General features: G+C 41.0%; 1 protein-coding gene and 1 pseudogene across 7 annotated transcripts in view; both read right to left on the minus strand.

Annotated features, from left to right (window-relative positions):
* GRM7 (glutamate metabotropic receptor 7) overlaps window positions 1-25673 on the minus strand; it is a 932433-nt gene that overhangs the window by 274675 nt on the left and 632085 nt on the right. For all 7 annotated transcript variants that reach the window (XR_013449112.1, XR_013449111.1, XR_013449110.1 and 4 more), the window contains exon 7: window positions 18172-18311. Coding sequence is in view for 3 of the 7 variants with exons in the window: in XM_078075756.1 (XP_077931882.1) it covers window positions 18172-18311 (140 nt within the window). In the remaining 4 variants the exon portion in view is untranslated. The remainder of the gene's footprint in view (window positions 1-18171; window positions 18312-25673) is intronic.
* On the minus strand, window positions 20752-21100 carry LOC118540197 (large ribosomal subunit protein eL30 pseudogene; annotated as a pseudogene).

A 25673-nucleotide genomic window follows, 5' to 3' on the forward strand; every position in this document is an offset into this window, starting at 1 on the left:
CCTGTCTCTGCTACCTTAAGGGGCCTGGCTGAGTTTTGCATGCTTAGTTTTCATTTTTGCCACTTAGGTAGGGAATTCTGGGCATCTGTACTACCTGGTTAGATTCAGTGATGGATGAGACTGTCTCCCCTACTTCCTCTTCAACTCCCAACAGCTCTGAGAACAAAGCTCTGCACATGAGAAACCTTCCATAAATGCTCTTGACTAATGATGGCCTCTGTGTCTGACAAGCACAGCATCCATGGTGTGCAGCAAATGAATGGGCCTCATCTAAATTAAGCAAAGTGTCAAGTCCTTTATCCCAAAGGTCTGTTTCTGGGGTCACATAAATTGCCTGAGTGACAAAGTAAAGATAAGGGCTAGAGTTAGTTAACGTGAATGTGAATCTAAAGATGTTTGCAGCCATTTTCTGTTCCCTTTTACTCATAGAGAGGAATAATACATAGAGGTTAGACGTGGGGACTGTGAAGCCAGAGTGCCTGGGTTTATCACTCCCACTTAGTACCTATGGAACCCTGACAAATGTTGTTGGGGATCTTGGGTTCCTCATCTGCAAAGTGGGAGTAAAAATACCCTCATTAGTTAACTGTTGAGAGTTAAAAGAGTTAGCATGTATATAGTGACTGGCAGATAGTCACTGTAGGTGATCAAAAATGTTATCTAATATAATTATTAATTGAAACTCTATTGTGAAGGCCCAATGGGGTAGATAGACATGGAGCTAGCTCCTCTGCATACCTTATCAGAGAAACTCTGTGAAGGAGGTATTTGTAGCGGGTGTTGTCCCAGCTCTACTCTTACCAGCTTAGCCCACTTCAGAGGCCCCCTTGTGGATAGTTTCAGTACGTGCCTATTACTTCGCAACATGATAACCTGACATTCTTTGTTGCCCTTTCCAAGGTTGTTTTCTGGCCATTTTTAGGTGGAAGCTCTGGGGAGATAATGCCCAAGGAACAGCCCTCAATCTATGAGGCATGCAGGTCCTTGCCATGATTCTGAGGCTATTCTGGAAACTCAGAGTGTCCAGTGAGACTTAGCTGCAGATGCCCTCAATGATAACTTGCCTGTCAACACACTCTATACTGGCCCCTTCTTGGCTCACTCCCCTACCCCCTTACATATTTGCTGGGATCATCTCCCAAATGCCTGCATCTAAATCCTTGTCTCATAAGCTGCCTTTGGAGAAATGTAGTAGACTAGGACAATACAAATGTCCTCACTTTACACATGGGTACACTGAGGCTAGAGAAGTTCACTGCCCTCCAGAGGCCATATTCTTTTCTCTTCTATGCTATAACTGTCTTCTAGTCCTTAGCATAGGACTTTAAGTATTCTAAAATCATGGTTAACAGTGCTCTGGGGACATGGAATCCATTGGAAATTAGGGAAGGTTCTGCAGAGAAAGTAACATTTGAACTACCTGCAAAGATGAGTAGTCAATTACATGCCTGGGGGAGGTGGACAAAGTTGGACTAATAAGCAGTCATATACACAGGAATAAACTTGTGAGTTGTTAAAATACTAAAATTCCTTCATATTATCTTGGTGAGTAGGACTGACCCCTCCCTCTGGTGTTCCCTACTGCTCTACATCCCTAGCCTTTCCCTGTGAGACCCTGGGACTGCCCATGAACTTATGGAGAAACTTATGGAGTAGCACAGTAGGAGGTTTCCAGGACTCTAGTCCAGCAAGGGCTGGTGACTGTACTAAGTTGGTCCCAGATCTTACCGGTTATTAAATATTTGTAATAAACCCTCTTGGCAGAAGGAAGAACACTAGCAAAGATATTTACTTTTCAAATCCAAAGTTCTTTCTCCCCTCTACCTTTTCAAGTGCCCCATTCATCTTACAGCCAAAATAAATGTCTACTTGATATGTCGTTGACCAACACAAATTTTTAATGCCATGAGCAATTACCCAGTGAGTACATTCCCCAAAGCGTACAACCTGAAGAAACAGAGCCCAGGGCTTAGCTGTGAAGACTTCCACCTATGATGGAAGAAACATATGGTCTTTCAACAGGCCAGTAATTCCCCAGATTTCCCTCCAGTTGGCTTGGGAAAGACCAAGCCTGCATATTCATGGTTACTGAAGGATGTTGTCAATGTGAGGTTCGGTGAGCTGAGGAAAGGAAAATGACTGCAAGGGAAGAACAAGCACAACAGACAAAGGACTACCAAGTCCATGTTTCAAGTTGGAAAGCTGTATTTTTCACATTAATGAAGTCATCTCTTCTGGCACTCTGAACTCCTTCCAAGGGGAAGGAACAAGGGGTCATGATTAAAGACAAACACTTTGCAACTTAACAAATGGACATCAGATACCCTTTGGTACCACGCTCTAGATTAGACATTGATATGTACTAAGGTTCTGAAGATATTTGTATGTAATTTTACTTTTTAATTGGAGGATACAGAGTTTGCAGGAGAGGGAGGAAAATTAGCAATCCCATGAGAAATGGCTGGGAGAAGGGATGCAAAAACATTCAAATTAGATTTCAAAAGGCTTATTTTAAAAAAAGGAATATATGATGATTTTCCTTTGTCGTGATCACAGCAAAGAGGAAGAAAACAAAAGTAATGAAGATCCACATCTCAGAATGAAACAACCAAAATGAGAGGCAAGCTAATAATAGCCCCAAAGCCATGTCCTCAGAGGGTTCATTCTTAAAGAAGTTACCTAACATAGCTGAATCTGTTATCTCTGGCCACATGCCAATGGATGCCTTTTGGAAAATAACCATCTTGGATAGTAATTGGTCTCTGTCTATTCATTCTGAAAACCAGCTGGAATTAGGGAGTTAAAAAGGTAAGATGTCTGAAGTATACCCCAGAGTTGGGAAGGGTGGGAGAGGAGTGGTTAGTGCTTCCTTAGTCTCTGTCTACAGAAGACTTCCTGTGCCCTCTTCGCCCTTCTCTCAGGGGGAGGGTGAACTTCGAGGGACTGGGTGATGTACTGCTCTGGGCAGCTTGGCATCTTGCTCTCTTGAGTGCATTTGAGTGCATTTTATGAACTTTGGCCAGAGGTGTTTCTGCCAGCTTTAATAATGACCCTGACCCTTCCCTCTACACTGCAATTGCAAGCTCTCCAACAAAAAGGAAGTTGGTGGCAGGAAAGAGATCCAAGTTTTCGATATTTTACTGCTAATAATTTCATTCTTAAGTAGCAACTTGGTGCCTAACACTGTGCTGGGCCCTGGGAGGTCCAGTGCCACTGAGGACTTCATGGATTTGTTTAGAGAAAGGAAGGTGCCATGGGGAGAGGGATGGTCCCAGCTGGGGGTGGGGGAAGGAAGAGGAAATGCTTGATGTAGGGTCTTCCCAAGGAAGTTGGAGTACATTCAGGGGCCAGTGTTTCAGTTCTGTGGTGGACTATGGTATTTCAAGTGACTTGGTAAGACATGGAAATGTCAGAGAGAATGTGACAGATCGAGGACACTTCACGGAGGTCTGGGTGACAGGAGTACAGTGGGGAGGGGTGGACCCAGGCTACCTGGGGAGAAGGAAGAAGCTGAGAGGATGGTCTGCCCTGATCCTGGAGGAAGGAGAGGACAGTGCACAGGTCTGGTACAGAGGAATGACAAGGTCAAATTGGGTTTTAAGAAAAGCTGCAATGACAATAGTAGTCCTAGCAAATAGTACCAGCCACCATCGTAAGTGATCCTCACAACAATCCTCGGCAGTAGATCCCCTCATTAGTCCCATCTTACAGATAGGACGAGTGAGACTAGTTAAATGAGATGAAGCAAATAGTAGTACTAGAAAGGGGTGAAGCTCAGGTTTAAACCTGCATGGGCCATGCATGCTTGCTAACACTACACCATGTTGCCTCTTCACAAATGACCTTCGCCAGCATACCTGTTCATGTTGACCTATCCCTCTCCATTTTTCAGCAAAGAAAATTAAGGCTGGTAACACAAATCTGTTTCAGGAAAGGTCACCCAGAGGAATCAGTAGTATATTCTATTTAAAAATAATGCTATCAGTCACTTTAGCTCCAGATGTCTTTAAAAAACAAATTTAAAATTAGAGCCAAGACCAGCAAAAGTAGGCTGATTTTAGCAGGAGTCCCTGAGTCTTGAATAGTCCTTTATAAAAATGCTCACGATACTGGATATGCCTAATAAGACGCTTGACAGTGACATTCACAAGGCATCCAGGAAATCTTCAACAGTTTCCCAACAACGTTGCAAGTTAATGACTATAAGGCAAATCAGTTAAGTCTTCCGCTCAAGCGAGCTTCCTTTCATTCTAGGCAGTCACCTCAAGCGGCAATGACACTCATTTGTGTAACAATAACAGTGATGAGAAAGAAGAGCTATTGGTTCCACCCCTTCTCAACAGTCTAATCTGCCACTCTTGATTGAATCCTGTAAACTGGCATTCATAGCCAAGGTGATCTATACCTTTAATGGAAAAAATTAACTATTGGGAAATATGCGCACAAATCATGTAACTGACTATTTACCAACTTCACTGCTAGCTTCTTATTGAAGCATAAACGATTTCAGGGCAATTTCAAAGAGCCATTTACCTTTCCAACGCATATCCACCAATGTGTTAAAGCTGGCTTTCAGAGCATGATTTCAAATGGCAGGCATCATGTTCCCTGCTAAGATAAAGGCCCTCATGTCCTATTCAGTCATTGTGAAGGCTGTGTTACAGTATCACCACACAATAAATCAAGAATGCATTTGTTATTTATGAGAAATTTAGAGTTCTTTGTATTTTCCTACCGCATCTTTTCTGTCTTCCTTGTTCTGAGCTTGTTACTTCTTTCTCACTGTCATATTGGGGAGGATTATTAAGTAGGGCAATTGAAAAACACCACCCACATCTGAATAGTTGAGTGTTTGTTGAAGAGGTTGTAAAGAATGAACACCTATTGGCCAGAGCACTGTGTCTGAGTGGCAGGCAAGATAACTCGAAGAAAGAGGACAAGGGGTGCAGCTGGAAGACCACCACTCCCAGGCTCTCCACACCTCATTTTCCAAGAAGGACAGAGATTTCTCATGGGCTCCACAATCAATCAAATGAAAGAGGGTAAGCTCCGACCTCAAAAACTCAACTGAAGCCACTTTTATTCTTAACAATGGGAAATAATCTGTGCAGCCATGGAAAGACCAGCTGGAACCTGTTCCCAGGCATGGGAAACACATTTGTAAACATGCACGACATCACTGGGGGCTGGCAGCATCTTTGCTCATTCAGATTTTTTGTGGGGAGGGTTTGCTACTCTCAACTGTAGAATTTTTGGAGAAGCTATTTGTAGACATGACGCTACATAAAATGCTAAAAGAAAGATGGCTTTAGCAAATCATCCCCAGGAATGGCAATGCTTACCTGAGAACACTGGGGGTGGGGGCTTCCAGAAAAGTGAACTCTTTCAGACTAGGGCCCCTACTTAGGACACAGACACTAATTTAAAAAGAGGATAACTTTAATAGCATCAGTTATGGAGGTGGCTTCCATAAGCAAGTAGAGTAGGTTGGGATGACATATAGCTCAGCGTCTGTGCTATTCTGGTTCTGAAGATTGGAAGAGAATGGAAAAGGCAGACAGGTTTGACTTTTCACCATGGCCTATGACATTTGGGCAAGAATTATCCCTATATCTGGGCAGAAGTGATGCCACCAAACAGCCCCTTTCTAGGTGTCCCAGAACTCCACTGAGGATGACTCTGCACACAGATGGCTTATCGTAGATGAAAACATTCTAACTTGGTTCACCTCTTTAGAACATCTTGCATGAAAGGATCAAGGACACTCCAACTGTCTACACTAATAATGGTTTCACAGTCCCAGAAATTCTTGATCAGGAAGATGAAGTTACAAATATTTTTGTGGTTTATTATAGGAACTTTCTAAAACTCCATCTATTTCAACATAGGATTTGATCATCCTGTTCCAAGGAAAATAAATTGCCATAGGGGAAGTTGTCCTTTTTCAGGATGACTTATCACTCTACCTGCCCAAATCCTCCAATCAAATGACTGCTTGCTCAAAGAAACATGCTCCCCAACCCTCCTCGCTGTGTGCAGCAACACGAAACTGTAATATCACACACTTTGCTCAATTCTGATCAAGCCTCCCCCATTGAAAGAAGAGCCTTCGTTCAGACAACAAATTGTAGAAAGATCTGCCTTTGCCCTTTCTCTTGTGAGAGGCTATGAAGACTCTAAGGTGGTGGCCTCCTTTATTGCAGTAAATGGTACATGTGACTTGGCTTTATCGACAGGCTATGTTGGTAGCTCTGTCAGGGAGTTGGCAGTCAACATGCCACATTCGAAGCTACGACTATATTCTACTGCCTCATGGTCTTTCACGGGCCACAGAAACTCAGAGTTAGGTATATGCCTAGAAGTGGAATTGCTAGTTTATATGGAAACTTGATTTTTAGCTTTTTGAAGAACCGCCCATCTAGTCTTCCTGTGCATTTCTGCTTTGCCACTTAAAGAGAACTAATGCAATCCAAAACAAAATGCTCAGGAACTGGGGGGCTAAAATAGGAATAAAAGGTTAAAATAAATGATCTTCTAGATTAAGAATGGGAATTAAAAGATTAATTACTTGGGGGTAGGATGAGTAGGAAACGTCAGTACTGTCAAATTATTATCCCCTGACAAATGAAAAAAGAAAATGGGTTAATGTAAGATGAAGCCTCGTCTCTCACTACCCTTTTGGGAGTTTCACTTAATTTCAGCAGGTCGGTCCATGTTGTCTGCCTAAGAAAGAGTTGGAGGTCACAGAATTCCCTCCTGGAGCTGAGCTAAGTCTCCTGTTGTGCTGGCATCACTTATCCTTCCTGTTAATCTTCAATTTTGCCTCCCCACTTGAGGAGGATTCTGTCTGCTTCTCATTAATTCAGGGTTTTTAATTCAGGGTTCTACCCAGACTTTTCCAGAAATACGATTAGAACATGTATCAATTAAACAGATGAGCTCAGACACCAAAGGTGCTTAAGTATATAGAACTGCAAAAAACTCCTATGCACAACTATATTAACTCCCTATTGATGAATAATAGGAATTTCATATGGATGTTATAGACCTCATAGAAAGAGTTATGCAGTAAAGAACTGTAGTTAGGCAACATAATCTGCCCCCACCCCAACCCAAAGATTTCCACAGCCTAATTTCTTAAACCTGTGAATATGTTCCCTTACCTGGCAAAATGGGCTTTTGTAGATGGAATAAGGCTCTAGACTTTAAAAATAGATTATTCTCGATGATGTGGATGGGCCCCACATTGGCCCTTCAAAGTGGAAAAGGAAGGCATAAGGGTTAGTGAGAGAGATTCGATTATGAAAGAGAAGGCAGGAGAGACCAGAAACATGAGGGAGGCTCAACCTGCCGTGGTGGGCTTGGAGGAAGGAGGGGGCCAAACACCAGTGCATCAAGACAGTCTCTAGAAGGTGGGATCAACCCACAGCTGCCAGCAAAGAAAGAGACCTCAGTCCCCTACCACAAAGACCTGAATGCTGCCAATAACATGAATGAGCAGGAAATACATTACTACCTAGAGCCTCCAGAAAGAAACACAGCCCTGGTAACATGGTGATTTTAGCCTAGTGAGACCCACACTGACTTCTGACCTCTAAGAAGATTCATTTGTGTTGTTTTTAGCCACTAAATTTCTGGTTATTATTTATGGCACTGATAAAAAACTAATACAAGAAACACAACCACAAATGTTGTAGGCTTTCTTCTATCAGGGAAATTATTGCAATTTATTCTCAAAGTGTTCTTGTGAAGTAGCTGTTTTGCTTGACTTCACTTTATTTTGAATACATCAGGGATGTTAAATGATTTGCTTCAGCAGTAAGTGGCAAAGGCAGGACTCAGCCCAGGCCTCCTGACACTGCTCCCACTTGTCTGAAAACACTTCAAATCTAATTCCTACATTTTAATTTTAACATAACCAGGTCATTCTAGAATTTTTGGCTTCATAGGGCAAAAAGTTGGGCAGAGGGTACATAAACTCAGCTCTTCCCTTTTTATAATTTTGGATTGGTGGCGACTGCTGAGAGTGACCAGTCTCTACTTGTCCTGATTACTTCTTCTTGCCTATGTATTATGCCTGAGCTCAAAATGCACATACTAATGAAATTCGACAATTTCCCCATAGAACGTAGTTGTATATTCAAAAACATGAAGTGATTTGCGTGAATGCCTACAATGCCGAATGGAAAAAAAAAAGGGGGGGGGTGTTTAGAGTTCTCTATTTACATGTTTGTGGAGCCATAAGTGTAATTATAAATACTATTAATCTTCCAGACGTTCATAGACTGAACACAGTTATATACCACTGACTACTAGAAAAAATGCTGACAACAAAAGGGTGAACTGTTTCTTTCATTTTCAATATGTTTCAGAATATGTACAAATACACATTTCCACACAAAAGCACTGTCTTTACTAAGGCAGCCTTCTCTTGCAGGCTGCATTTCCTGAGCTTTTAAATGAAGTGTTTTTACATACTTACAGGTGTTTTGGGTCAATATCGATATATTATTGTTGACTTTTAAAAACCAATTTCCAGAGAAAAAAGTCAAGCATATGCTTTCCAAATTAGTGGAAAGAAGTTAGAATGTATTCTAAATCTAGATTAGGTGAATGAAACACACTGCCGAAGGCAGTAAGGTAGTGGTGGGTTCTGTGGGAACCTGGGAGAATATGCACCTTGTCCAAAGTGGGAAGCTGCTACTTGGGTCCAGACACCTGTTACGGCATGGGATAAAGACGCAGTATTGGCAGGTTTTCTGATTTTTAAAAGAACAGCCCAAAATGTAGTTGTTCTTAATGAAATTTCTTAATTTCTAAAATGTTGCCAAGTCATTAACTTCTTAAACCTATCTGCTGTCTGTATTCAGTTTGGGATTTCTTATCTCAAGCCGGCGGACAAGTGGAAAACAGTAGTTACTGTCAGATTCGGAAATGCTCACAAATGCAAAGAACTCTTGTCACTCTGGTCTCAGGTGAAATGTCATCTTTTCAGGGAAGCTTTCCTTGTCCTGCTTCACAGATTTAGGAACTGCAAAGAGCATGATTATAAACTAGATCCTCTGATCCCAAATTCTTTGCCGCTTTGACTCCTTCATGAAGGTGGCATTAAAGGGTAGAGAAGCCAGTGGCAGACGGAACCAGCGTCAATGGCATGATTTTCTTTTTAAAGATTTTATTTATTTATTTGACAGAGAGAGACACAGCAAGAGAGGGAACACAAGCAGGGGGAGCAGGAGAGGGAGAAGCAGGCTTCCCGCGGAGCAGGGAGCCCGATGTGGGACTCGATCCCAGGACCCTGGGACCATGACCTGAGCTGAAGGCAGACACTTAACGACTGAGCCACCCAGGCTCCCCTCAACGGCTTGATTTTTAAGTTACTTTCACCAACACAGAAGTAGCCAACGATTCTCCTACTTGATCCCTCAGGACAGTAATCCCACTCCATGTTCTCAATAGCCACTGGTAGGTTTCTAAAACTAAAAATCAATTGAAACAAAACTAAAACCAGCTTCTACCCCCCTTTTTCCAAAGAGACCAAAACAGTCTATCTTTGCAATTTGAACAAGCCCATATACCACTTGTAAAATGGAACCTGGAACTTATCTGGTGACTTAAGTTCTTGGATGGATCCCTAAATCATATGGAACTGCTGACTAGGATTGAATTCTGGATAAATCCTCCTATCCGTTCATCCGACAGACAGTGGGAATTCTACATTAAAAATGACAACCCTCACTCCTAGGTAACATATGGTACAATTCAATGGTCTGTTCATCTCCTCATCTAGTTAATATAGAACAAGCCATTTTTATATGCTAAGCATTATGCTGGGTGCTGGAGTATAAAAAATAATGTAGCTAAGCATAAGAAACTGACATTTTGAGCAGTTACAGATGATGTTATAAACTAAGGATATTAAATTATTGTTGCTGTTGTGGCTATAACATTAGCTGAATATTTACTATGTGCCAGGCACGGTTTTAAGTATATTCCATATTTCACTACATTTAAATCTAACAATAACCTTATGAAATTTGTGCTATTATAATCCTGCTTTACAGCTAGTAAGTAGTGGAGCAGAGACTTAGGTCCATTTAATCAGGTCTGCTTCAAAACCTGTAGTCCTAATAAGAAAACAACAAATTGTAAAGGAATTATTTTTATTCCTTTACAACAATTAATTATGATGAGCAATAAGGTGATTCTATAAAAGGAGACTGTAAATTGAAGCTGAAGAAATTCTAGGTTTTGACAACTTACATATTTTTTCCCTTGTCTACATTGCTTTGATTATGCCTATCCATTACCCCATAGCTCATGCAATACTCTAAATTATCAGTATTATTAGATTTTTAAAACATTTTTACTGTTGCAATTATAAACAATAGCGATTAGTAGTTTTATAGGCAGGTGTAAGTAAGTATTGATTTTGGCATATATAACTTGATTAAACAATGCTTTCTGCAATCAACCATACTTCTTATGTCTTCAGATGCCTCTGAGAGCCAAACTTCTAAGCACATGGAAGGTTCAATATTTAACAAAATCTCAACATTTAAAACTTACATTTTGATCACCTCAATTTAATGAAATGTGAAAAAAATTTGCTTATTGAGGGTAGGCGCTTTTTTTTCCTGATCTGGACATATTAAAAAAGTATTTTTAAAATTTTTGATGGCTACAGTGAATGAGATTACAAGCAATAAGTATCATACTTAAATTCCCTTGATCTATTGATAATGGAACAATTCAGAGAACATATAAGTGGCTTCCAGCAGGGGTTTCCTAGAGCTCAAAGGCTATAAGCTGGACCTAGTTTTTCTAAGGTTTTTTTTTTTTAGCTTTTTTTTTTTTTTAAATTTGAGAGAGAGACAGAGAGACAGAGATAGTGAGAAGAGAGCATGAGCGGGGAGGAGAGGGAGAAGCAGGCTTCCCGCCAAGCAGGGAGCCCGATGCAGGGCTCGATCTCAGGACCCTGGGATCATGACCCGAGCCGAAGGCAGACGCTTAACGACTGAGCCACCCAAGTGCCCCTCACTCTAAGTTTTGACTCCTCTTCCCTGGAGCTCCTGCAGTGTGGCCTCCAAATGGCTCCCTGTGGCTCCGGAGGGTCACACCCATTGGACAAGCGCTTCTTGGTACCCCAGATTAGCCGACAGATGTCTAGTGGTTTTTTCTTTTGGACAGACTTAGTTCAGCACCTGTCCCATTACCATGGTCCTGGCAATTGGCTTAAACAGAATCAGATCCCACCCCTGGTCTTAGGAACTCTTCAGGGCAAACCATATGGCTAACAGGAAACCTGGGGGCTCCTCCCACAGGGAGGAAGTGTGGCCGCTTGCTGCAGGTCAGGTCCATCATTCAAAAGTGTTCATATTCATTTTACATGGTTTCATATATTGACAGAAACCCCAGATGCCTACCATGTGTCAGGTACTTTGCTAGTAGGTACGAAAAACAACTAAATTTTGGATTCTACCTTCCAGGAGCTTTCAGTCTCTAGGTGAAAAGTAAGTTTAACAGTGAACAAATCACTTAAAAAGCAAACGAGCCTCATATACCTCACAAGATCACAAAGTTGGACAATTTTACAGAATGGCAGACAATTGAGGATCGAGAAAAGGTTAAGTAATATTCATTCAGAGCCTTTTATGTAAAAGGGGTGCAATTCCCTGCAGGAAGATGCCTACTAAGAATGCTTGTTTTTAAACTCTAACATTTCGGTATTTGAAATAATTTCAGGTATTTGAAAATTTAACATTTTGGGGCACATCTAATTTCCTACTAATTGCAAATAAATGAAAGATGACAAAAGTCACCTCTATTTCTCAGTACACATAACAAATGTAGAGTTTACTTCATATCATACATTTCAAATTTTTAAAAGCATCTACATTTCATTTTTGTCTTTTTCCTGACATAGTCCCTGATGCCAATTTTTATTTTTATTTTTATTTTTTTTATTTTATTTTTTTAAAGATTTTATTTATTTATTTGACAGAGAGAGAGAGTGAGAGAGGGAACACAAGCAGGGGGAGTGGGAGAGGGAGAAGCAGGCTTCCCGCGGGGCAGGGAGCCCGATGTGGGGCTCGATCCCAGGACCCTGGGATCATGACCTGAGCCAAAGGCAGATGCTTAACGACTGAGCCACCCAGGCGCCCCCCTGATGCCAATTTTTAAATGGTACTGCATTATGCATTTTAAAACATGTTTTTTCTTCTTCTCCATCCTGGGAACACTACTTATCCTTCAAAGTCCAATTCAAATATAAATCATATGTAAATACAAAAATTAAATTATACAATATCTAAGCCCTTTAAATGCAATATATTCATTACAGGCCCCTTATCTTAGTCAGTGAACACCAGGTGCAGGGCCGGCCCTTCCTTTATCCTAGCATCTCCATTCGCTATCATCCTTTCTGACACACTGCAGATGTCTCTTTGTTTCATTAACCCTTTTCCTGCTTTTCTGCCAGGCATAACGTTTTATGGAATCTCTGTGTAGAATACAAGCCTGAGAAAATAAGTCAGGATTATTTCTTTGGAGGTTGCAATGGGGAGAGTAAATGGCTTTGGTCTTTATGATTTCCTTTCAATGAATTCTTGTTCGTGCATAAATATCCTAGTAGCAAAGCATGTGCTCATCTCTTAGCCCAAAGAGGACACAGACCCCAGGGCTACTAGTCCAACAGGCAGTAAGAATGCACGAAGGCATTCTCTAATGGGCAGCACACTATTAGACACCTAAGTTCCAGATACAGAACAGCAGAGCAGTCTGGTGGATAGGCTGGATTCTTAAAACTCTGATTTCTTGGCTCAGAAACTCATTTGCAATCACTGACCACAGAGAAAGCACTTGTGAAAATTTCATTTGCTAGAGATGATCTACTGGGGATTGCAAGAGTAGCCCTGAGTCTTTGTAAATGAGGAGAAGTACAATTGTCACTTGAAATGCTTTGTTTTATTCTATTGACCGCAAGAAAGCAAACCTATGAAACTAAGTTTGCCTGAATTACACTCTTAATAGAATTTTTAACCGAGAATAATTATAACAAAAGGAACATTAAGGACTGGGTAGTGTTGGGTAAGATCCCAACTACTGTGTGGGCTGCCTGGGCCGTGGCTCTGGCGGTCCAGGATAGGGTGCAGGAGTGCCTCTGGGTACTCTCCTTATCTCCTCTTTTGTCTTTCCTTTGTGATTTAAAGTCAACTTACTGATATCCTAAGGATCCCATAAAAGGCATCAATAGGGACATGGCCTGTCAAGGCCAGTTATCCTAGCAGCCATCCTAAACTGAATTAACCCAGCCTCTCACCATTCTGAACACAGATGGCCCTCTTTCTGGCTCAGTCATCCATACCTTCAGGTTGCATGTAGGACCAAGCATACACTACTGGATCCATGTGAGAATTCAGGTGTCCTGTCTGTTCTTCATAACACACCACTTTCAGCATGAAAAAGTAGAATAAAAAATGTTCCCACCTACTAATGCTATATCACCCGGATCTAGCTTCCATTAACAAACACAAAAGCCAAAGTATATGTTTGCCCTAACTTTCTGGGCTCATGAAACAGAATACTTTAAGTTGGGTAACATTTGGAGTAGTTAGAAAGGAACTATACCATTTCCTATGAGGTTTTCAAGACCTTGGGTTCTTGGCTATTCTCTTTTCTCTTTCTTTAATGGATTTAAATGTTATTTATAGGTTAACAACTAACTGGCTTTTCTTTTCTTTTTTTTAATAACTGTAGACCAAAACTGTCTTCTGAGCTTCAGACTTCTATCCAGTTCATTTCGGCTCTCATACATTTAAGAGCACCAACTCAGGATTCTCAATTTTACCTCCCTCTCCCGCCCACTCTAAGCAGTCTTCCTAATCTTATGTGGCTATCATCTACACAGCCTCTCAAGCCGTAAACATGGGGTTCACCTTTTGAATCTTACTTTTTCCTTCAATTCCAGCACTGAATCCATCACTACATTATCCTATTCTTCCTCTAATATATGTGTATGTAAATATATACAGACATGTATATGTTATGTGTTATCCACACATGTGTTTCTACCCACTTCATTACAGCACTACAATCAGCACACTCTCTAAGCCAGTGGATCTCAAAGTGCCATCAGCCTTACACAGGGACTCTTAGAAAGGCAGATATTTGAGCCTCCTCCCAGTCTGAGACCTTCTGGGTCTTAGAGGCCACTTTCAGACAACAGTTTTGAGCAATGGAAACTTGATCAAGGCAAAGGGGCCCACAGTGACCCCCTGGCTGAATACTGACAGGCTCATCAGGGGACCTACCTCAAGATATCCACTGGCCCTGATTGACTAATGGGCTACTTACCACCAGGCACAGTTCCCTATGTCCCCATACCTCCTTACCTTCCTCCTTTAAAAACAGCCCCCACCCACTGCGTGGTTGCAGTTTCTCCTTTGCCGTCCTTCCCATGGCTCCCTTGTGGTGTATTCCATACATTTCTATCACCTTTGTTCTGCCTCAGGTAAATCCTTTCCCCACAGGCACCACTAGCTTCCACTCCATCGCTGCCCCACATTTGGGGGCCCCCAACCGGTTGAGACAGACACCACATGAATCAGAAACCCATTTGGTGGGGGGCAGCAATCTGTTTTCACAAACGCTCTGGATGATCCTGCTACTTGCTGAGGTTTGAGAACCCCTTCACTAACCATCCTATTTCACTTGATAGCTAAAATCAACTCTCAGTTGGTCTTCCTCTCCCACTCTTGCCCCTTCCAATTCATTACCTTCCTAGCAGACAAAGTAATTTTTTATTTCTAAATTTGATCTAGTCACTCCCCTGTTTAATACTTCTCATTGGCTTTTAAATGCACTCAGAATAAATTTTAAAAATGTTTTAGCATAGCCTGCAAAGGACTTCATGCTATGTGTCTTATCAATGGCTCTGACCTTTCCTACCACCCATCCTCCTCTCCCTTAGTCACGCCATTGCTAAGGCAGCCTTCTGACCTGCTTGGTGGATCACTCCTATTCCTCACAGTCCTGGCTTCTCATCTGGGAGGTCTCTCTCCACTTTCATTATTCTCCCTGCTCCATGACTCTTCTCACACTTTCAAATCTCCATATATACATCCGTTTACTTGTGTATCATGCACCTCCAATCCTAGATCATCAATTTTGTGAGAACAGGGACCACATTTGTTTTCTTCCACCACTGTGTACCCATTGCCTCCTGAGATGCATCATAGGTGCATTAAAAACAAACAAAAACCTGTTAAGTGGCTAATCAAATGCAATTCCTATGGAGGATAAAATACAAACCAAAATTTTAAAAAAATGGTGTTGATGTTGGTCATTAAAAATTGTAGGCTTAAGAATTCCCAGGTAATATCTGGAGTTGGTGTGAAGCATGGTTGGGATTCTTTTGTGCATGGACAAATTACACATGCCGGGGATTTAACACTGGTGCAGAGGGTTATGCTAGCAAAGATTAATGCACTATATAATCTTGTGGGTCTTACAATAAGTCCTGAGCAGTTCACATGTATAGCACAGACCTTGATTCTCTCTACCTTTAGTTCTGGCTAATCCATCTTTGTATCCCACAGGCAACACCCATTCAAAACACACTTTGGGTATGTCATCCAGGTTATGCTACTTTGATTCTGCTTTTGATTACCACCCCTCGAGTTTACCTGCTGAACTTTGTTTATTTGCTTGTTTTGCTTTTATTTTCTCTTTTTGCTCACAAGTTTAGTATGCTTTAAGCTCAGGATAATTTTAGCTTTTTCTTTGCTTCTAGTACTCAGCATTCATCCCAGCCATGGCTGGCACTGGTTGGCTGGCTCCATGCATTCTTGGATGCCGGATCACAATCCTTTGGACCCAATCATTGTGTGAGCTCACTTGGATGGAAGATCTCAGGGGAGGGAGAACTGGACAGGTATAAACACAGCAAGGCCAGAGCAATGTGCAAATAAGGTAACTGGCCTGTGGTGGCCTCACCAACCTCCCACTTATGAACAATCCTCTCGTCGAAACCATGACCCAAACTCTCCACCGCTATGACATTAATTCTGTTTTCTACTCTCAAGAAGCCCTTCTCTCAATAATTTCCAAAGTGCCTTCTAAAGGTATAGACTGGTAAATGCTAACAGCATAATTCCCAGCTTTGTAAGATACATTAGAAGGAATTTTCTGGGATAGGGCCTGTGATGGTTCATTTTATGTGCATGGGGCACCCAACCATTTGGCTAAGCAGTATTCTAGGCAGGTCTGTGAGGGTGTTTCTGAATGAGCTGAATATTTAAACTGGTACAGTGAGCAAGACAGATGGCCCTCCCCAATGTGAGTAGGCCTAAACAAACTTGAGAGCTGAAATACAATAAAAAGGCTGAGTCAGAAAGAATCCTCTCTGCTTATCTTCCCATTGGGACATCAATCTTCCCCTGACTTCACACACTCAGACTGGAACTTACACCATTACACCTTTGGCTCTCCTGGGTCTCCAGCTTGCCAATTAGACATCTTGGGACTTCTCATCCTTCATAGCTGAATGAGCCATTTCCTTATAGTCTAGCTATCTATCATCTATCCTATTGGTCCCATTTCTCTGAGGAACCCAGAGTAATTCAGGAAACTTCTGGACCAAAGAAAATCATGTGCCTGTATATACTATAATATTTATGAAGCTGGGATGTTCTACCCAATTTATAAAGCTTGCCCAATGTAGCCAGCCACCATGCCACTGCAGGAAGGGACCTGCTGCAGAACCTCTTGAAGTGTAACCCTATCGAGTACAACTCAGCACAGAGGCCCCACAATACCCTTACTTCTCCGACTTCTGCTGCACTAGGTTCCAGGACCCCAACCACCAGGCTAGGGTCTGACCTATTTAAGATCCCTTCCAGGAGAGGAGGAAAATCATGGGAAGCATGGGATGCTGAGCTCCAGCTAGGTTTGGCCCAGCCAGGGTGGAGGTACCCTAGCTCATGCTCTTTACTACCTGTAAAGATTGGTGGATTTATTTAAATTAACAATAATTTCAAGTAGGACATTGTAAATATTATGAGAAGCACACTGTTGAATGTTGAACCTGAGCTATTAAGAAACCAAAAAAAAGTTTTTTTAAATGGCCAGAAAGCTGTTAGCTAACATCGAGGCAGGCACATTCCAAACAGAACATAAACAACTTCAGCAGAATATAAATGATAATCAGACAAAGCCACTCAATGACTATGGTGGAACAAGACAAAAAACAAGGCCACTCCACAACTGGGTCTGCAACCAGACAGAAACAAGGATACTCTGCAACCACAAATATAATATGTCCCTTCTTCAGTTCTCTAAAGTGCCTACTGTTTCTTTTTTAAGTGACAACTCTTGCTTAGCCTTTATCTTCCCTTCCCCTACACAAAAATCACCAAGGTGTACTATCATCAACTTGTGTCTATTTTCTAAGAGGACCCAAACCAAAACTAGCCCTAGTTTCCCTAAACCTCCTGAAAATTACCCACCTTAGCCCCAAACATATAATAAATGACATCTAAACTCCTTCATCATGAAGAGGTTTTGCTGGCAGGAGCTTCTCCTCATGCAACTAAAAGTTAAATAAACGTAACTGCGTCTGACTACAGATGAGCTCCTGATGGTCTCTGGCTGGTGCACTTTGACCTAACCTCCACAAGGAAGTAGCCGCTTACTCAAGGTCGTGTTTGACAAGAAGAAGAAGAGATTATGGATGTTAACATTGCAATTACTCAGAGAATCTCAGTAAAAACTAAAGTGACTCACTAAAATGCTCTAAATGAAAAAATACATCACCATATGAAGAAGAAAAGAAAGAAGAAAGAAAAGCTGACCAAGAGAAGGATCTTTTAAAGTATTAGCGGGCAACTTGTCTGTTAGGCACTTCAAGCCTCAGGCTAAATGAGATCATTCATATAAGTGCTGAGTATAATGCCCAGCACAAATTCAAAGCACATTTTTATCATCATAATCATCATCACTATCACTCTTATATTATTATGGATTATCAATCCCTGCAGATGATTTTAACAGGATGCATGCCCACATATATATCCACACAAACATAAAAACAAGAATGCTGGCCTAATTGAGCATATTAAAAGTCTGTCTGTTCATCACATAAGCAAAGGGAAAGGAACAATTAGTACTCACATTGAGCTGAAGTTCATCTGTCCACTGTCCAATCAGACGGTAACCAGGGTTGGTGGTGTTTGTGGTCTGGTACTGAAAGATGTCATAACGCCCAGGTGCATCCCCATTTTTGTTAAACATTACTGGGGTGCCTGCACTCCCTGAGGAAGACAAGAAAATGCCAGATTTTATAATCGAGATTCCTTCTACCTCTTATGCCTTCGGTGATGGTCTGGAGACCTGCTGATGAGCAAGGTAGCTAGTAGATAACCCCATGTTTAATAGGCTCCCCCCTAAATGGGCAATGGATAACCCATGGGCGGGTCATCACTATGGCCTGTGGATGCTTACTAGAGAAGGTGGGAAGGTGACCTGCTTCCCCCTTTGAACAGTTCTATTTCTCAATATTTCTTAGTATTTTATGCTAATCTTTCCCTTGTGGAGAAAATTAAATGCATTATTTCCCAGAGACCATCTTAAGTTGTATTATTATTTTAGTTTCCACTTAATTATCAATTGTGGTTAGTAAAGAACCATTTCAAAAATAATACATTTTTAAAAGGAAATCTAAGAGGATTAAAAAATGAAGAAAAAAGTTTACTTAAATATGTACTTGGATATTGATTGCATTTAAACATATTTGTTGCTGGTCATGTCTAATTTATATGATAACCAGTCTAAAATGCTTAGTAATGTACATGGAAAGTATTTAATAAATATTAATTTTTTTCTCAATCTGCTATGTGGGTCTTATTTCTTTAAAATGTGGGCCTTAGATGAAACCCATTATTTTGGCAGAATTAGACACTGAAGTCAACTTAAAAAGACTGATACATTCATCGAGAGAGAGAGAGTGTGTATGTGTGTCCATGTGTATCCTTTCAAAGTTAGATGTGAATGAAAAGCTCCTTAGTATTAACCACGTGGAACAACTGGCAAATCATACACAGAGAACAAAAGATGTGGGTTTGGGTTACTTTCAGCAAGAGTTACAAAGGATTCATCAAAAGTTGGCAAACTGAGTGCTGTTTCTCTCATGATCCCTTGGAAATAGGATAAATACCACTGGCCTCAGGGTATGTGACTGGTATCTGTTCTCTAAGTTAATACTGGATTGATATTTTTCAGAGGAAACAATGATATAGTTCCTGTCTTTTACAAGGAAGTTAAAGATCATTTATAAGCTGAAACAGAATCACTAAGAACAGAAATTCATTTTGTTATTTTTTGTTGGAGAGGGGTGGAGTAAATTCAGGTAATGAGCATCAAGCCCGTTTGAGAATTCTCATTATAAATTTAAGACCCAAATGATTGCAAAGTTCTGCATTTGGTTAGCAAAGTCACTAGCTTCTGCAGAAGCTGGGCCGACATGGTATTTGCATTAATAACATGGATGGGGTTGGGGGGAGTCGTGTTAACTGGAAAAGAGTAAACAAGCTTAAAACAGTTAAAAAAATAAAAGGCGCACCTATACTTAAGGAAGCAGGTGTGATGCTGAGTGGCCACACATGAATAATCACTCAACACAAGAAAAGAGTTAGAAAATGGATCCAGACAGAGTGACAACATTTAGGTCATCAGAGACATACAGAATTGCAATCCTATGCTGAAAGTTACCTCTAGTAGAAGAGGGAGTTCAATATATAGGCAGGATTCAGGAACAACTAAAGAACTCCACACTATCCTACAACCGTCAAGCATAGGATTTTATAATTCTTTGGTATTGAAAATGAAAAAAAAAATTGGAGCTTATAGTAGGTTCAGTAATGGCTCCCCAAATATTTCCATGTCCTAATCCCCAGAACCTGTGAATGTTACCATACAAAATGAGAGATTTTTGGAAATATGATTAGGGATCATGAAATGGGAGAAGACTATCTTGGATTATCTGGGTGAGCCCAGTGCAGTCATAATGATCCCTACAGGAAAAAGGGAACAGGAATCAAAGGAGGAAGGAGCTGTAATGGTCAAAACAAGAAGTTAGCGTGATGTGAGGAAGGGTTCATGACCCTAGAAGGGCAAGTGACCCTCACAAGCTAGAAAAATCAAGGAAACAGATTCTTTTCCAGAGCCTACAGAAGGAACCAAACCCGCCTTCACCTTAACAAAGCCTGGCGAGACCTGTGTCAGACTCCCAAACTACAGAACTGTAAGATCATAAATTTATATTGTTTAAGCCACTAAATTTATGGTATTTTTAAAGGTAGCAATATGAAACTAATAAAGAGCTGGAGGACACAGAACATCAAACTTCCTAATTTCACAGGTGACAAAGTATACTTAGGTTCAAAAAGGGGAAGTTCCTTGAGTGACTCAGCTAACTAAACTAAAATAGTACTTAATAACTGGCTTTGGAATCCCCAAGAAGGGGTTTAAATTCCAGAAACCACCTTCTAAGTGTGACTGTTACCACGTTATTCATTCTCCTTTAACTTCTGACTATCCCTAATGGGTTAGTGCGGATTCAATGTAATAAAGTATATAAACTGCTTAGTTCCATGCCTTTTACATAACAAATGCTCAATAGATGGGAATGATTTTATTGTTTTTGTTTTTAAAACAAGCTCTGGCCAGTTTTATTAAAGACAGATTTTGGGTGATTTACTTTCCAGCAGTCTGTCCCAGCATGCTTCTAATGACATCAAATCACCTGGATCAATGATAGCCAACGTGACTTCTCTGTAGTATTTCCCACATGCTGTGCCCATCTCAATATTATTACCGCTGTAGTGATGATGGACACCAGTTTTGGCCAACAGGGCATAGTACTCTATTTCTGATTTCCTTAGAGCTAGACAGTTGTTGGTGAGGATGACCAGCTTTGCTTTGCCACGTCTGATAGCTTTCAGAGTCTGCTTGTACTCTAGCATGCACTTTCCACTTTTCATAACAAGTTGGAGCCTAGGTTGATCGACTCCAGTGACTTTTTCATCTCCTTCATGGCCACCATCTTCCTCCCTTAGGTGAGGGACAGCCCCATCAAGACTAGACGCCAAGGGGGAGGAGCAAGATGGCAGAGGAGTAGGAGACCTAAATTTCATCTGGTCCCAGGAATTCAGCTAGATAGGGATCAAACCATTCTGAACACCTACAAACCCAACAGGAGATCAAAGAAAAGAATAGCGGCAACTCTCTGAACAGAAAAGCGACCACTTTCTGGAAGGTAGGACATTCAGAGAAGTGAATCCGAGGCAATATTTGGGAAGATAGACGGCGGGGCAGGGAGCTTCTATCAGCCACTACCGACAAGTGATAGAGCCACAGAGCACAAAATCGAACTTTAAGAAGTTGGCTCCGCTGAGGGATATCGCTCCAGTGGCTAAGCGGGAGGTGGAACCCTCGCGGGGACAGTGTGGTCTTAGGACCCTCGGGGTCACAGAAAGACCGGGGGTGCCTGAGTGTGGCAGAGCTCCCAGGTATCGGAGCGGGGAAGCCGGCTCCAGAGACGGAGCAGAGGAGCAGGCTCTCAGCTCGGGGTTGCCATAAACCGTGATCTGCAGCACAGATGGGCCACTACTCCTCCGGCAGCAACCCAACAAGGGGCAGATCTGGGGAGACTCCCCTTCCTCCCCTGGGAGGAGTGGCGCGGGAGTGCACTGTAGGGATCTGCTGGGTTTAGAGACTCCACACGGGGTCGGGTGCCAGACATAGAAATGCTCAGTCACAGGCTGGGTGAGCACGGAGTGTGGCCGGAGACCAGGGAGACGGGAGTGACTGACTGCTTTGCTCTGGGGGCTCACTGAGGAGTGGGGCCCCGAGTTCTCAGCTCCTCCGGGGTGGAGATTGGGAGGCCGCCATTTTCACTCTCGTCCTCCAAAGCTGTACGGAAAGCTTGGAGGGAACAAAAGCTCTCAAGAACAAACCTGAGCAGATTACTTAGCCCAGACCCAGCAAGGGCAGGGCAATTCCGCCTCCAGCAAAGACATTTGGGAACCACGGTAACAGGCCCCTCCCCAAGAAGATCAGCAAGAACAGCCGGCCAAGACCAAGTTCACCGATCAATGAGAACGGCAAGACTCCAAAGTTAGGGAATACTGCACACAGAATCCATGGCTTCTTTCTCCATGATTCTTTAGTCTTTCAAAGTTAATATATTTTTTTTTAACTTTTTTTTTTCTGAATTTTTCTTTTTCCCTTTTTCAACCAACATCTTTTCAATCCCTTTTTTTAAAAAAAACATTTTTATTTTTCATTTTTAGAGTCATATTCTATCCCTTCATAGTAGTTAACCTTATTTTTGGTATATATATATAAGTTGTTCTCTCTTTAAAATTTTGGCATACACTTTCTTCTAACATATCAAAATATACTCTAAATCTCTAGTGTATGGCTTTGTTCTAGTCTCCTGCCTGATCACATTCTCTCCTTTTTTTTTTAAATCCTCTTTCTTTTTTCAACCAACTTCTTATCAATTCCTTTTAAAAAATCTTTTATAATTTTCATCTTTACAGTCATATTCCATCCCTTCATCGTATTAACCCTTATTTTTGTACATATATAAGTTTTTCTTTCTTTAAAATTTTGGGAGGCACTTTCATCTAACAGACCAAAATACACCCAAAATCTAGTGTGTGGCACTGATCTATGCACCAGCCTGATGATATCTGATCATATTCTGGCTTTTTGTTTTGTTTTGTTTTTCTTTGTTTTTATCTTTTTCTTTTTCTTTTTTCTTTCTTTCCCTTTCTTTTCCCCCCGGTTTCATGTCTCTTCTGATTTGTTTAGTGTATATTTTCTGGGGATGTTGTTACCCCATTAGCATTTTGTTCTCTCATTCATTGATTCTCCTCTGGACAAAATGACAAGATGGAAAAAATCACCTCAAAAAAAAAAAAAAAAGAGGCAGTACTGAATGCCAGGGACCTAATCAATATGGACTTTAGTAAGATGTTGGAACTAGAGTTCAGAATGATGATTTTAAAGATACTAGCTGGGCTTGAAAAAAGCATGGAAGATATTAGAGAAACCTTTTCTGGAGAAATAAAAGAACTAAAATCTAACCAAGTAGAAATCAAAAAGGCTATTAATGAGGTGCAATCAAAAATGGAGGGTCTAACTGCTAGGATAAATGAGGCAGAAGAGAGAATCAGTGAGATAGAAGACCAAATGATGGAAAATAAAGAAGCTGAGAAAAAGAGAGATAAACAACTACTGGATCACGAGGGCAGAATTCGAGACATAAGTGATACCATAACACAAAACAGTATTAGAATAATTGGGATCCCAGAAGAAGAAGAAAGAGAGAGAGAGGGGCAGAAGGGATATGGAACAAATTGTAGCAGAGAACTTCCCTAATTTGGGGAGGGAAACAGGCATCAAAATCCAGGAGGCACAGAGAACCCCTCTCAAAATCAATAAAAATAGGTAACACCCCGACATCTAATAGTAAAACTTGTGAGTCTCAGAGACAAAGAAAATCCTGAAAGCAGCTCGGGAGAAGAGATCTGTAACCTAAATGGTAGAAACATTTGATTGGCAACAGACCTATCCACAGAGACCTGGCAGGCCAGAAAGGACTGGCATGATATATTCAGAGCACTAAACGAGAAAAATATGCAGCCAAGAATACTATATCCAGCTAGGCTGTCACTGAAAATAGAAGGAGAGATAAAAAGCTTCCAGGACAAACAAAAACTAAAGGAATTTGCAAACACGAAACCAGCCCTACAAGAAATATTGAAAGGGGTCCTCTAAGCAAAGAGAGAGCCTAAAAGTAACAGAGACCAGAAAGGAACACAGACAATAGACAGTAACAGTCACCTTACAGGCAATACAATGGCACTAAATTCGTATCTTTCAATAGTTACCCTGAATGTGAATGGGCTAAATGCCCCAATCAAAAGACACAGGCTATCAGATTGGATTAAAAAACAAGACCCATCGATATGCTGTCTGCAAGAGACTCATTTTAGACCCAAAGACACCCCCAGATTGAAAGTGAGGGGGTGGAAAACCATTTACCATGCTAATGGACATCAAAAGAAAGCTGGGGTGGCAATCCTTATATCAGACAAATTAGATTTTAAACCAAAGACTGTAATAAGAGATGAGGAAGGACACTATATCCTACTCAAAGGGTCTATCCAACAAGAAGATCTAACAATTATAAATATCTAGGCCCCTAACATGGGAGCAGCCAATTATATAAGGCAATTAATAACAAAAGCAAAGAAACACATCGACAACAATACAATAATAGTGGGGGACTTTAACACCCCCCTCACTGAAATGGACAGATCATCTAAGCAAAAGATCAACAAGGAAATAAAGACTTTAAATGACACACTGGACCAAATGGACTTCACAGACATATTCAGAACATTCCATCCCAAAGCAACAGAATACACATTCTTCTCTAGTGCCCAGGGAACATTCTCCAGAACAGATCACATCCTAGTTCACAAATCAGGTCTCAACTGGTACCAAAAGATCGGGATCATTCCCTGCCTATTTTCAGACCACAATGCTTTGAAACTAGAACTCAATCACAAGAGGAAAGTCAGAAAGAACTCAAATACATGGAGGCTAAAGAGCATCCTACTAAAGAATGAATGGGTCAACCAGGAAATTAAAGAAGAATTAAAAAAAATTCATGGAAACCAATGAAAATGAAAACACAACTGTTCAAAATCTTTGGGATGCAGCAAAGGTGGTCCTAAGAGGAAAGTACGTAGCAATACAAGCCTTTCTCAAGAAACAAGAAAGGTCTCAAGTACACAACCTAACCCTACACCTAAAAGATCTGGAGAAAGAACAGCAAATAAAGCCTAAACCCAGCAGGAGAAGAGAAATAATAAAGATCAGAGCAGAAATCAATGGAATAGAAACCAAAAGAACAGTAGAATAGATCAACGAAACTAGGAGCTGGTTCTTTGAAAGAATTAAGATTCTTAAGATTGATAAGCCCCTGGCCAGACTTATCAAAAAGAAAAGAGAAATGACTGAAATAAATAAAATCATGAATGCAAGAGGAGAGATCACAACCAACACCAAACAAATACAAACAATTATAAGAACATACTATGAGCAACTCTATGCCAGCAGATTAGATAACCTGGAAGTAATGGATGCATTCCTAGAGATGTATCAACTACCAAAACTGAACCAGGAAGAAATAGAAAACCTGAACAGACCTATAACCACTAAGGAAATAGAAGCAGTCATCAAAAATCTCCCAAAAAACAAAAGCCCAGGGCCAGATGGCTTTCCAGGGGAATTCTACCAAACATTTAAAGAAGAATTAATACCTATTTTTCTAAAACTGTTGCAAAAAATAGAAACGGAAGGAAAACTTCCAAACTCGTTTTATGAGGACACCATTACCTTGATCCCAAAACCAGACAAAGACCCCATCAAAAAGGAGAATTACAGACCAATATCCTTGATGAACATGGATGCAAAAATTCTCACCAAAATACTAGCCAATAAGATCCAAAAGTACATTAAAAGGATTATTCACATGACCAAGTGGGATTTATCCCTCGGTTGCAAGTTTGGTTCAACATCTCCAAATCAATCACGTG

Source organism: Halichoerus grypus, chromosome 1 (genome assembly GCF_964656455.1).
Source record: "Halichoerus grypus chromosome 1, mHalGry1.hap1.1, whole genome shotgun sequence".
NCBI lineage: Eukaryota > Metazoa > Chordata > Mammalia > Carnivora > Phocidae > Halichoerus > Halichoerus grypus.